This window comes from Montipora capricornis, chromosome 2 (assembly GCF_036669925.1).
Source record: "Montipora capricornis isolate CH-2021 chromosome 2, ASM3666992v2, whole genome shotgun sequence".
Lineage (NCBI taxonomy): Eukaryota > Metazoa > Cnidaria > Anthozoa > Scleractinia > Acroporidae > Montipora > Montipora capricornis.
Window position 1 is genome coordinate 48,180,351 of NC_090884.1, and position 15,000 is coordinate 48,195,350.

General features: G+C 43.7%; 1 protein-coding gene across 1 annotated transcript in view; it reads left to right on the plus strand.

The window, feature by feature from the left end:
- The window catches only part of LOC138037426 (uncharacterized), a 27,680-nt gene that overhangs the window by 7,051 nt on the left and 5,629 nt on the right, over nt 1–15,000 (plus strand). Inside the window, exon 3 of the mRNA XM_068883354.1 lies at nt 14,531–14,664. Within this exon, the coding sequence (XP_068739455.1) occupies nt 14,531–14,664 (134 nt within the window). The remainder of the gene's footprint in view (nt 1–14,530; nt 14,665–15,000) is intronic.

Genomic DNA, 15,000 nt, shown 5'->3' on the forward strand with positions numbered 1-15,000 from the left:
GAGAGGAAAGAATAACACTTTCTGTTCAAGACGAATTTTTCGATCATCGATGGAATATTGGTTCGCGCACAGATGAGAAAGAGAAATTTATGATGTCGGATTATTGCTCAGTTATATTTGAAAATAAAAGGAAAAGATAAAAATTAGGGAATTTAAAGCAATGTGTTACAGATATAGACAGTAAGTAAGACATGCGGGAAAATGTGAGGTTGCTGATGAAACTTCACTTTCTGAAGACAGGCTCGTCCGGATGTCTGTTCCACGTGCTCGACATTGCTTTATGTTGTCGTTTTGTTAAACCTTCGAATTAACGCAGTGTTTCCTCTTTATTGGCGTGGTGGCAGCGCTGAACTCACGCCTCTAATTCCCTAAAACAAGTGTGGACTTTGGATCCTGCAACTTCTACTCCTGCACAAGGTGACAAAGCCGTTATTTCTGGTGAGCGATTTGTGAACTTTCCAGCATGGCCGCCTCGCCTCGAGCACCCAAACAGTGGCAGTTAACAAAGATCGGGACGATTACTTCGTACGAAGGTTTGTGGTATGACTTGATGTATGTCCTTTCACACGACATAAACTTTGTTCGCTTGCTTGATGCAACCTTGCAGAAACAAATCGCCTCCAATCCACGTTGAGGCCTGACCGACGATGGCACCGCGACCCCTGAAGCTCAGCATCTCACTGCCGCCCAAAAGAACGTCCATCTGGACCTACTACTCGGCCAAATAGCCAACTTCTGTCTTGTAATCTCAAGGAATTCCATCGTTAAACACTGAACTTCGCTGAACGACATAAGGTAGAAAATACGTCAACATTATGGTTTCCAGTCCTCCGGAGCGCACTTTCTTGACTTGGCTAGCATACGCCTACAGCCTGATGAGAGACCTGAGGACCTGTTTCAGCGTCTTATGGCTTTCTTTGAGGATAACCTCCTTTCTGTTCACGGCGGCTTAACACACCATGGAGATCAGGTAACTGCCGAAGAAGACCTCTCCCCCACACTGGAGAGCACTGTTGTCTTCCTCTGGCTCCAGTTGATACATCCCGGCTTACCTCTCTTGGTGAAACAAAAATACGGTTCTGACTTACGCAATAAGACCCTGGCTTCACTAAAACCTGAGATCTCTCAAGCTCTAGGATCTCTCCTTGATGAGTTACGTAGCATTGAAGATACCAAGGCCATGCGTATTGGAATTCCCAACCAAGGCGGCACCCTAATGCTGCTCAAGGCCAACCCCGACGACGCCCCTTCTTGTCTTGCATCCTCTGCAAAACTGCCGGTCGCCCACATACCACTCACAACCTGTCGGATTGTCGCTACCTACCTGACCGTGACTGTCGACCATGGGCTTGGTCACGCATGATGATGGATGATCCTGTCGACCTCGGTGCTGAGGAGTGCGAGCCCTTGGATGAGAGCGGTGACCTTGTAGTCCCACCAGTCCAGGGTGAAGAGCCAGCAGCCCTTCGTGTGAGCACTGTCCAATCACCCGTCCTTAACACCTTCTATCAGGAACACCCAGTGCAGCTCACCCTGGACACCGGTGCAACTTCCAACATGGTCCGCGCCTCCGCCGCCCAACTGTATGGTTTCTCCATAACCCCGGCCTCCCAAATGGTTCGTCAGGCTGATGGAGTTACCCCAATGGATGTCACTGGCAAAGTCCACTGCTCCCTAACCCGCGGACAGTGGACATTTGACTTAGATGCCCTGGTCATCCGTCAGCTAGACGTCGATATCCTGGCGGGTAACCCCTTCATGACCCGCAACGACATTGGTGTTCGACCTGCCAAACGTCAGATTGAGATAGGTGGCACTGAGATTATCAGCTACAGCTCACCCTCCAGGCATACACGCCAACTAAACGTGCGGCGTACACAATCCTTCCTGCTACCCAACCCCAACCGCACAGTCGTTCTGCCAGGGGAGTATGTCCAGTTCAGTACCCCTTCCGACGTGGACTCTGACACCCTGTGGGCCCTGGAGCCCCGGCTGGATTGCCCTTCTAACATGCCCCGTAAACCTGAAGATGCGTGGCCTCCGCCCCAGAAAATTCAATCTGTCAATCATGCCGTACGCGTTCCCAACACGACCGGCTCCCCTATTCTCCTGAAGAGCGGTGAGCCGTAATGCTTCACCTCCCACCACACGTACTGCTGCCTTCCCCTCTCCAGCCACCTGCAAGCCCTTCTCCCCCCCGTGTGATCCTTGATCCTGATAGGTGCCTAGATCAGGACATTCGTGACAAATTGATTGCTCTCAATCTGGAGTTTGACGATGTGTTCAATCCTTCCATCTCTAAATACAACGGTGCAAGCGGCAAAATTGAGGCTGTTGTCAACATCGGCCCACTCTTCTTCCTCAGCGCAAAGGCAGGCTTCCACAGTACAACAGGAACACCCTCGAGGAATTACAAGACAAGTTCGATGAACTCGAAGCTGTCGGCGTCTTTGCAAAACCTGAGCAAGTCAGCGTCCATGTAGAGTACCTGAACACCTCGTTTCTCGTTAAGAAGCCCAATGGTGGTAGCCGGCTCGTGACATCATTCGGAGAAGTCGCCCAGTACAGCAAACCTCGGCCCTCCTTAATGCCAAATGTTGACAGTGTGCTGCGTGAAATAGGGAAGTGGAAGTACATTGTACACCGATTTGCTGAAGTCTTTCTATCAGATCCCCCTGGCCAATTCATCGATGAAGTACTGTGGTGTTGCGACACCATTTAAGGGCAACCGTGTTTACACTCGTTCTGCCATGGGTATGCCTGGGTCCGAAACTTGCCTTGAAGAACTGATGTCCCGAGTTCTGGGAGACCTCATTCAAGAGGGCTGTGTTGCCAAAATTGCTGACGACCTGTACGTTGGGGAAAACAGCCCCATTGAGGTCCTCAACAATTGGAGAAGAGTTCTTGCTCTACTCCAAAGGAACAATCTTCGCTTATCCGCAGCCAAAACTATCATCTGCCAAGGAAAGGCCGTCGTACTAGGCTGGGTGTGGTCTAATGGCACCCTGCACGCTAGCCCCCACAAATTGGCCGCACTATCCTCGGTCGCGCCTCCCTCCACAGTGCAAGGCCTCCGCTCCTTTGTCGGAGCTTACAAGTTTCTAAGCCGAGTGCTTCCCAGATTTGCGGAGCTGCTTGATCCCCTCTACCAAGCCACTGCAGGGAAAGAATCCAGAGACAAAATTGTGTGGTGCGATGAATTACTGCTGGCCTTCAAAACCGCCCAACGTGCATTGGTAAACAAGCGGACCATCACCATCCCCCAGCCTCAAGACGCCTTATAGATAGTGACTGACGGCTCCGTCAAGAATAGAGGCATCTCAGCCACACTTTACGTACACTGAAATGGCTCGCTGCTCTTAGCTGGGTTCTTCAGCGCCAAGCTTCGTAAGCATCAAGTGACTTGGTTGCCCTGTGAGATTGAAGCCTTGGCTATTGGCGCGGCAATTAGACATTTTGCCCCCTATATCATTCAGTCTCCACACATAACCGAGGTACTCACCGAGAGCAGACCTTGTGTTCAAGCTTACGAAAAGCTCAAGAGAAGAGAATTCTCAGCCAGCTCAAGGGTCGTCACCTTCCTGTCAACAGTCAGCCGCTATTCTGTCCACATAAGTCATATCGCCGGAGTTTAGAACCTACCCTCCCATTTTGCAAGCCGTAACCCAAAGGAATGTTTGGACTCTAGTTGCCAAATTTGCAAATTCATCATCGAACTCGAGGATTCCGTTGTTCGCAGCCTCTCTGTTAGTGATGTCCTTCAAGGCTCCGTCAAGATGCCCTTCACTAGCCGTGCTGCCTGGCAGGCTACCCAGCTGGACTGCCCTCACCTCCGGAGGACACACTCGCACCTTAGCCAAGGTACCCGACCCTCTAAGAAGGTCACCAAAATTATTGACGTGAAACGCTAACTTAAGGATGTCGTAATCGCCGCTGACGGCCTTCTCGTTGTGCGAGACCATCAACCCTTCCAACCCCGTCGTGAGCGCCTGGTTGTCCCTCGCTCCGTCTTAGACGGCCTATTAACAGCTCTTCACATCCGGTTTAGCCACCCGTCAAAGTACCAAACAAAGCGTCTCTTCAGCCGATACTTCTTCGCTCTAGATGCTGACAAAGCCATCGACCTTGTATCTTCCTCCTGTCACATCTGTGAGTCCGTAAAATTAATCCCTAAACACTTTCAGCCCCAGTCAAGCGTAGAAGCTCCTCGGTCCATTGGCGTCTCATTCGCTGCTGATGTTGCCCGACGTCACCGGCAATTAATCCTCGTACTAAGAGAGACTGTCTCCTCGTACACTTTAACCACCCTTGTCAAGAGCGAGAAACATGAGGATCTCTGCAACGCCCTCATAGTCTTATGTTCCCAGCTGCGTCCCTTACACGATGGCGGTGTGACAGTCCGCGTCAATCCTGCCCTTGGTTTCTGTGCACTTGCCTCCGACCCAATTATCTTCTCCCACGGAATTACCTTGGAGATCGGCAGGGTCAAGAATCCAAACAAGAATCCCGTCGCAGAGCGTGCCATTGAGGAGCTTGGTTTAGAGCTCCTCAACTTGTCCCCTGAGGGAGGACCTGTGTCTGACGTCACTCTCGCCCTAGCCACGGCAAACACAAACTCCCGCATCCGGCGTGATGGCCTCTCGGCGCGGGAGGTCTGGACTCAACGCGACCAGCTAACTGGCGAACAGCTCATCCTTAGTCAGAATTACTCCCGCCAGCAGAATCACGCATCCAGTGCAAAGTCTAAGGCTCGCGGCCGTACCAACCGACCCTCAGCTGCCGTCTCTGTCGGCGACTTAGTTTTCTTGAAAGGTGACCGAGACAAATTGAAAGCCCGTGAGAAATACCTTGTGGTCTGCGTTCGTGAGGTCCTCTATTGCGAGCTCCGAAAGTTCACTACCTCCCAGTTTCGCACCAAACTCTACTTGGTGCCTATGTCTGAATGTTATCCAGTGGCTCCGACAGTTTTAGCTCTGTCCCCGCAGGGCCCCATTCGTGGCCTTCTCAAGCCCTCCCCATTTGACTCTGATGATGACGCCGACCCCGTTAGTCGGCCACCAAGACAGTCCACTGTCCCTGCACCTTCTCCAGTGGTTACTCAGACTCCCGCCTATGAACAACCCACGGTTCCGCAACCCGTGCAAGATGTTGACCCCACTCAGGAACTTCCTCCAGTACCTGCAGCCATTGTGCCACCACCTTGCACCCCAGCCTCTTCTCTAGACTGCTCGAATCTTTCACATGCTCCACCAGAGTCTGCTGCTGTCGTTCCTCCCAGGAGGTCTGGCCGTCATCGAAGCGCCCCGTTTTGGCAAAATCAGGACTGGGACGTAAAGTAGTGTGCTCGGCTTTTGCGTTCTTTCTAGTAACACTAGTCCGTGGCCTTTCACCTTACTGTGGTGATTTTATTTTACTCGCTACATTTAGAAGGACAAATCTAATGAACCAAGGACTGCACCCGTTGTGCGTATACCTGTTTAGTTTCAGGTTCGCTTTCAGTGTTGTTGTTCTAGGTCAGCCTCTGTACGTTCCTATATTTAGTCGTTTACTTTGCACGCATATTCAGTTTACGTCTGTGCCTAGGTGCTAGGGAGACCGCTAGGAGGCAACCACGCCACTACGTTATTTACTTTGCACTCAGCGGTTGTTAGCACTGCGCAGGCTCGTCCGGATGTCTGTTCCACGTGCTCGACATTGCTTTATGTTGCCGTTTTATTAAGCCTTCGAGTTAACGCAGTGTTTCCTCTTTATTGACGTAAGGTGGCGGGTCTTCAATCTCTTCCATCAAATAGCAGAAGTCAGTCCCCCCGTGTGCAAAATGTTTTAGTCGACTTATTTTCCCACAAGACGACTAATTCAATTACGACTGATGTAATGTAAATATCGCCGCGTTTGTTGACATTTTTTAATCTTTGCTATGGTGTTACACGACTCACCATGGTGTTTGGAAAATTCTTTGCCTTTTTTAGGAACCAAAAACAAAAGCTACTGCATCTACAAGTGTTTTAAGTGATAGAACACATCACGGAACATGCACCTTAAGGATAATTTTTTTTGATTAAGCTATTCAATAAGGCTATTTGTAGGGCTTCACCATGGTGAACCGATAGTTCTTAAAGTCTATGGTAGCATAATTACTTTACTTTAGAACACAGTGGTGAATCGTTGAGTTTCAGCGCTAAGAAGGTCGACAGGTCGTTACAGCAAATGATCGCTTTTAATAATGTAATTTTCTACAAAGTGAGCTTATTTTTGTACATAGAACTGTTCAGATTATAGCAAGAGAAGGAAAAGGTTTCGTGGTCCTTTGACACCATTGTGTAGTTATTTGAGATAAGGACTAAGAGGCAATGTACTTCACTATTCTCTTTCAGGAACTCCAAGAGAAATCATGTCACAATGAATAGCGAATCAATTTCATACAATGACCGGAAAAAATCAATTTTTGCTCTGTAAAAATCGCTAAACGTCGTCTTGATGGCCATCGGAGCAATTTTCACCTCCTTCTGTTTTGAAATATGCAACACCACCCCTCCCCCCTTATTTTTTGGCGAACAGTGCGATAGTTATTATTGTCTCTGAAAGTTTACATTTTGCGAGAAGAAATCTCACGCAGTTATCCTCAGAATCAAAATAGTGGTAATTCTTTAATATTTTATACGCTTCCCCTTATTTCTAATCACCATATCAATTCGTTACGGCATAGAGCGTATCAAATTGTTCACAGTCTCAACAGATATAGAGTAAAATGTATTGATAACACGATTCATAAACTGATCAAATGCTTCTCGGCGTAGTTGTTGTTGCACTGCTTGTGTTTTTAACATCCTACTCACCATGGGAAACACATTTTTAATGACCGCCATATCCGGAGATCTTGGACACAGTTTGATTAAGGTACTGTTTGTGCGTTGCATCGCTGCCCGTGCTAATGCCGAATTTTGAGAGGGATCCCCATCTTGTAAAAACGTTCGGCTACATCCTTTGTCAGCAGCTGCGAATAGGCGATCAAAATTGTTATCCATAAACGCAGCGAAATAACGACCATTCAATTTCTCGTATGGTTCACAGCAGATAACTCCTTTATTGTAAGAAATTGCCACCATCAGTAGTAGTACTTTGCCCCCAGTTCCCTCTTTGCGGCCCTTCGCTATGCATCCCGGAGCCAAACCCTCTGATTTCTTTCTCCAGACACGAGCTTTTGGTGCACGAGCCTGATCTAGTGGATTTCTTTTGTACGTAAATCCTGTTCCATCCAGATAAAAGGAAATTCGTTCTGTCCAAATCTCCTGGCTGTAGTTGGCTTTGCAAACTTAACTCTTTTGCTGTGGTCTTCCGCTGTCATGAGCCCCTTTCTGGGAGTCTGCAAATAGTAGTAATTTTGAATCTGGAACAAAAATTCATCTTTCAAATCGGCACCCTTAATCCTCACGGTATTAACGAACGCTTTTCATTTAACTAATATATTCCTACTTTTCACGTTGCCATGTTACCACCAATAGCGTAGCTCCTACTCTACTATAAAAACTACACGTAACCCATAATCCCTCGATTCGCTCTGACGAAGGGCTAACGCTCGAAACGTCAGCTTTTAGAATCTCTGTACGGTGGTCAATTTACATTATCAACTCCGTTGATAAACCAAATTTTAGTGAACTTTTATCCTGGTATTTAAGGCACAGGGCACCCAAATGTCAAGAATAATAAGCTGCTCACCGCGCTCGCAGTAATCGTTAAGTCAGTTTCCAAGTAATTATCATAGGATACAGGGATTCTCCCTCTTACTCATATCAGAGAATGTTAGAATCGACAACGAATGCGACTTCGAGTTCGGATTCTGGGATTTTTATTATTGCACAACCGTACTGCGCAGCCCGGAGTGTTCAACTCGTCCCGGCAAGTTGGTCTGCTACGACTTTACATTGAAACATCGTAGCGGTAAGTACGAGTTTGTCAAAAAAAAAAAAATTCGTTTGATTTAAAACTGTTTCTTTTAGTTTAAAGCTGTAATAATCATATGCTTACAATTCTCAAGTGTTGGGTAAATAAATTGTTTGGTTTTCAAGCCTGAAGAGAAGCTTAAAATGCTAATATATCTCGAGTTGGGGTATCCTCCCCGAGAAGAGATGGCTAGACGCGTGAGCAATAGATTAGGGACTTTAAGATCTATGACGGCGACGTCGACTAAAACGTCACCTCAAAATAGAACTTTGCAATATCGTAACTCTTTCGCGATTATTCCATATCGTTCACGTCGCAGGATGTGAAATAAGTATCCCAAAAATAAAATGGTACGAGCGGTTTCAGAGTAAAAATAGAGAATGAAAGATTAACATTTGTACGCTCGCGTTTTCGTCAAAACCTCAAATTTGGTGATTTCACGTCGTGGTTATGAAGAGTAACGCAAAAATATGTACTCAAATGCGTGCCGCACGTGCAGAACGATTATTTTTCCTCTTTTAACCAATGATATTGTTGCTTTGTGCAATTCTCGTTGACGATCGCGTCATATATCTTATAGTCCCTAATATCCACCGCTAGCCACCTCCACTTCGGTAAACAGTTGTTAACTATCACACTCTTCAATTGGTGGTTAAAAGCTGCAACTAAGGTTGGTGAACTCAAACTGGTCCATACCTGGAACCAATACATAAACAGCGGCGACAAAAACATCAGATGTAATTAACGTTTCGCGGTATGCTTCTACATACATCCTCAGAAGTGACGGTTTCCGAAAAATTTGAATTTGTATGTGTGCACGATTACTAACTTATTAACTGTTAGTTGACAATAGTAACAAAACTGATATGGCCAAAGAAAAAGAGTATTTACGACTTAATCCTTAGCCATCCATAGCTAATTAATTGACAATACGTGGTGAACAATTTTCAATATAATCTGTGTGATGCAGATTATGTTTGCCATTGTTAGTAGTCGGCATTTGCTCGAAGGTATCGATGAAACCCTCTTCTTCGAATCGCCAAACATGTAAAAGAACGATCATCCTTCTAGAATTATTGGCGACCTTTCCAATAATTAATCCGTGCTCGAGAAACTTCAATGAAAAAATATACGGTCTGATTTAGGGTGCAGGGATGGCGCAGTGGTGAGAGCACTCGCCTGCCACCAAAGTGGCCGATTCCCAGACTCGGCGTCATATGTGGGTTGAGTTTGTTGGTTCCCCGACTTTGCACCGAGAAATTTTCTCCGGGTACTCCGGTTTCCCTTCTCATCAAAAACCAACATTTGACTTGATTTGCGTTAATTGTTAATTTCAATTTACAAGGTCTCCAATTTAAGTGCTCCAGCGCTACAACTACCAGACACTTAAATAAAGTTCCCTTTACTTCCCTTATTTACGAGTTGTGATTTACAAAGAGAATAAAACAAAGCCTTTAGCAGGCCACACAATTTTAGTACGAGTATGGCAGTGCTTCACGTATGCTCGGGCAACATACCGGCAGGTACACCCTGCGGGAAGCGTAGGAGAAACCAACTGCTCGCAGGGTAGGTACGCACGTGTTCTTCGTCTCTAGTATAAATTCGGCCAATTGTGGATGCATTTTTTGATTGTACCATTTACGAATTACTAGTCTTAGACGAATTAACCATTTCGTTTGCGAGACGAATCAGATGAAGACGAATTTTGGTCCTTAATTCCTCTAAACACCGAGTTTATATCTAGCCGAATCGCAGACGAAATATCCCTCTTAGAAGGATAATTCTTTTGAGGCGAGTCATCCGTCTCTAGTATAATTTGGCCAATCTCTTTAGATTAAAAAGCACACCATTATCAAGTTGTTTACGGAGCGAGCGAAACGGGTGTGCAGCAATGATAACAGGAGTTTAAAATGAATATACCATGCAAAATCTGGATTATTTTGCCTTACTGTCATCGTACTTTCGACCAGAATGCACTGTGCAGCTACAAGAATAATGCATTTGCTCTCACGTTATCTGTCGAAAAAAAAATTAACCTTCCTTTGCACCATTCATCAGGCATTTTCACCGTTTTAACCCGATATATTTTTCAACTTGCTTAACACTTTAACCAAGAACGTCCGCTTTTGTTAATGATAAATTTCAAATGCATCAAAAGTTTTGAATACTCCGTCTTTTGGACAGTTAAACGGGAGATATTCAAAAGTTCATGTTTTAATAGTTTGTAAGTTACGCATTGCGCAATGACATTACCCTTCTCCTCCGATTTCCCTTATTTTTACTTTGTCAGTAATGTTGAACTCTTCGTTCTATATGCACGTATAAAGAACAGGCCGCAGCAAACATCAAACATAAATCAGCCAGTTATTCGGCAAAGGAGCAGTCGGAAAAGAATTTTGGGTTGAAACCAACAAAAACCAAAAATGGGCCTCTTTAATTAGACGACGCAGTACCTCGTGTATGTGCATGATATTGGAATGCCGACACCTATTATTAATACTGGACCCGCGGCTACAGTGTCTGCCCCACACAACGCTTGAAGGGGTATCTACGTTTTTCCTCATAAAAAAAAAAACAAACTAATTCTCTTGTAAATTCTCACGTAGTAATATGTAAGAAAACACGCAACGTTCCCTCTCCGTGTTTCATTTCCGTGGTCTGTTTCAAAAGATAACTAGTGACTCGTCATTACTTAGTGAAGCATCGTTTAGGAACATAGTACTTGACAAGGGATTTTGACAGTGAAGCTCTGACGATACTTACGACTCCGACAGCTCCTTTTTTTTGACCAGCATTTTGATGCATTCTGAGTAACTTGCTCACCGATTGAAAATTGGTTCATTAAGGAAAATCCTGAGGTCGCAAGCGTTATTTTTACAGCAAAACTCGCGTGAATTAATTAAACTACTCAGCATTCTAAGACGGAACCGCCGAGTACAAACCAGCAATTGATATTTTAACTTAGTTCACACTCCGTTGCTATTTTGAAATTGAACACTAAGATCATTGTGGCTTTGGGAAAACAACCTTAATATCGCTAGAAGAGGAGTATACCTTTTAGCTGATCCAGTAATTCTTCCCCATGCATCCAAAAAGCTATTGGACTGATCGAGATTTTTATTTATCCCATTATCAGCCGAATCTAGCCTCTTGGGTGACATCCGGCCGGCTGGTTATTTTAAAATTGTAGTATTATTCAGTTCCGATCTTGAATGTTCACTGGGTCTAAAATAGTAAATTACTTAACAGAGAAATGTCTAGACGGCAGACATTTACACATGATTGACATAATTACATGTATATTTTGTATATAAACAATGGACAGTGCTAATATCTTCGGACATCAACAATAAACATTTTCTTCAAAAAAGGAAAATCGTAAGTAACCTGTTAGCTCCTAAAACAAGTTGTTTCCAAGAAAAACGAATCATTTGAGCCTAACCACGGGAAACGCAGGTACATGTAATAAGCGTTTTTATTGTAATTCAAAGTTCTTAACAAAAAGACGATGATCGATTTACTCTTTTTCAATCATAAGTCCCAAGTCGGTGCGGATTAACGTTTGGCTCGAAAGACAATGGCCGATATCTATGTCATTTTGAAAGAAATCCTATCGAGATCTACTTGGGTAACATCAAAACAAAGGTCTATCGATATTTTAACTTAAATTTAGTTTTCTCATTCACGTCATTTTCTGGTGAGCTCCACCGGGTGACTCGAGAGTGCGTCTAAAATGTGTTTGTTTAGTTAATACACCAACAGAAAGGTTTTCTCTCATCCTAGAGACCTCTTCGTCTGCAAGACGAGACTGGCTGAGATGTTTCCTCTTTCTTGTCTGGTAATTTAATCTCTTAGTAGTGTCGCTACTGCTGAGACGGCCGGCATGGCGTTTTCCTGCGGTGAAGTCTGTCAATGCTATGAAGATCCAAATTTTGGTCTTATAGCTGATTGCAGTGGACGAAATTTGCGATCTCTACCGTCACAACTTCCCGAGAAGACACAATATATGTAAGTTTTGAGTTGCATTTTGCGTACCGAAGACCTTTATTTACTTAAATTTCATAATACAAGCCCGCTGTGTACTGACTGGCGAAAAAAGCATAAGGGAGAAGTCGAGTTATTCCACGTGACGATCGAGAAGTTGGAGACACAAATGATCCGTTTATGATCCATAGGTTCTCCTATTCTCTTAACTTGCCAGCACCCTTATGGATGCAAAAGAAAAAAATCGCACAATTAAGAACAATGCAAAAGCTACAGGCCCAGTTTGGATGATATCGACGCTCGATCACTGACTAATCGTTCCTTATTTGCTTTCCGTTTTATGATATGAAATTTAGGGTTCAGCTTGTACGTTATATAGATCGTATAAATCGTCAAACTGAGCTTTTTCCGACACGTTAATTAAGTTTGGATACTTTTACTAGATCATACAGTTCACCCGTTTTCAGAAATTGTTGTTAACTTTCTATTGTATTCTGGTGTGATTTGATTTATAACTTTAGTAAACGTATGTAGTAAACCTAACCCAGCGGCTTTTTCGAGAAATTGTGAAATTAAAGAGGCTCGAAACAGTTTTCCACAGGTAATCGTGGGTTTCCAAGGGAAAAAGATTACAACATTATCCATGACCCTGTCAGTAGAGAAACGTTTTGACATTTCTCTAATACTTGCTGCCAGGATAACGGTATAATTAACGATGCCTCTACGAAACTTAATAACATGGTTTCGGATAAATCTCTTAAAAACTAATTCGATGACTTAGCATTTTTTCAAGGTTTGAAAACGCAATTAAATTATTTTTCTAATACGCGATATATAAGGAATAACAATCCAGTAGAATTTGACTCAGTTACTCATGAAAACGCTGTTGGAAGATGAAAAACAACAATCCAATGATTTTTCTTAAATTTTCTCTAAGAATACGAAAAAACGAATCTAAGGGCCAGGTCGCACCAGTGCGAAAAGTTGTTTATTTTCCAAAAAAATCTTTGATCACATAATGTTTGGTAGTGCGACCGTTTTCTCCAAAATTTAAAAAATGAGCAGAATGCACCAAATGTTCAAAGATGCCGCCACTCAAAATTGGCGAGCTCTAGACCTCGCCAAAATGTCACAAAATGTCAAAAAAGCTTTTAAGATGTCAACCAAAAGCGGGGTAAAACAGTCTTCAGCTCACAATACGCATGCAACCCTTGCCTAAGCACTTCCAGTAAAACGTCTTCGCCCATTGCATTCGAGGAAGACGAGAGGCAAACCAGGAATGGTAAAAAGTGGTTACGCGTTGTTTGACATGACTTAGTCTACTGTGCAACCCCAGATGTAAAGAACAGTGTTTTGCCGGAAAATGAAATTCGAGTAAAATGTTATCTCAACAAAATCATACACAAAAATCGGGAGGGGTTTCGATCATAGTTCACCACATCTAACAAAAGTGATTTCCAGTTTTCGCGATTTCAGGTCCCTCAAGGGGAGATTACAACCCACAAATGACCAGCTTTCAACGTCAGTGGCTTCATAGCTCAGTTGGTTAGAGCGTCGCACTGGTATCGCGAGGTCACGGGTTCAAATCCCTTTGAAGTCCTGAAATTTTCAGGTATCTCCACGCAATTGCAAAAATTGCGTTCATAATTGCGAGGATCATAGTTTCACTTGATTTCATATCCGCAGTTCAAATTGAATATATGATCCATTTCATACATCATTTCATCGTGGAATAGAATCAGTTACTCTAACGATGGATATGTAGTTTATTTATAAAAAATGTAAATGATCACTAAATTGTGAAAAGTAAACTGCTTACCTCGCTCGCAGAATCATTAAGTCAGTCATACAACACACTTGAATCAGATGAATCAAGGTAGCAGGAAGGAAAATATTTTCATTAACAGCCCGTGGCTAGGAGTAAACAGAGTCATGGGAACAACAGATTAAAATAACCTTTGCAGATTCCAAGTGATTATCATGGGACATAGGGATTCGCCCTTTTAACTGATATTAGAGAATGTTAGCATCGACAACGAGTACGACTTCGAGTACGAGTTCTGGGATTTTTATGATTGCGCAACCGTTCTGCGCAGCCCGGCGTGTTCAACTCGTCCCTGCAAGTTGGTCTGCGACGACTTTCCATCGAAAAGTCGTAGCGGTAAGTACGAGTTTGTCAAAACAAATTTTAGTTTAAAGCTGTGATAATCATATACTAACAATTCTAAAGTGTTGGGTAAATAAATTGGGGGCTTTTCAAGCCTTAAAAGAAGCTTAAAATTCTAATATTTTATAAATGAACTAGTGTAGTGTTCTTCAGACTGGAACTGATATTACATCGAAATTACTTCGGAACGAGTAAAAGTTGCACTTGTTCTCGTACTCGCAGTCGTTGCCGATGCCAATGTTCTGTATTCTCTCCTAGATGCCAACAATGAAAACCTAGTTTTAATGATCGTTTTCAGAGATCTAGTTAAATTCTATGCCTATATCCCGCATTAATTCGGGATAAGTTAATTCATGCATTCATGCAACTGTGACGTAATTGTAATAACAGACATCGCGCGTTCCTTCAGAAAGTGAATCTTTCTATGTTGCTTTATAGAGACCTCTCAGACAATCCTTTGAGATGCGACGAGAACACCTTAAGGAATGCGAGGTCTTCTATCACCATCAAGTCCGACTGCATGGAATCAAATTTTGTGATGGACAATAACCATAATTCAGTTGAGATAAGAGGTAAAAGGAATTTTGTATTAAAATTTGAGATCGGAGTACACTACGGGACAAATGCCACGAATACGATGAGGAGAATCTCTCTCGTGCTTTTTTTAAAAGCTTCACGGCTTTAACTGGTCAGAATTCGAGAGAAGTGAAGCCCTTTCAGGAGATTTCCATGTTTCTAATTTGAAATCCTTATTTTCTTTTGTTTATTTCCTTACTTCAAGTCTTGCAGACAGCCTCAAACCCAGGCTTTCGTTCTTTTTTCTCCCGAGCCTTGGGCTCAAGGGGTTAGGTTTCTTCAATCACTGCTCAGTCACGCATTATACAAATGACATAATTGAGCATGTTACG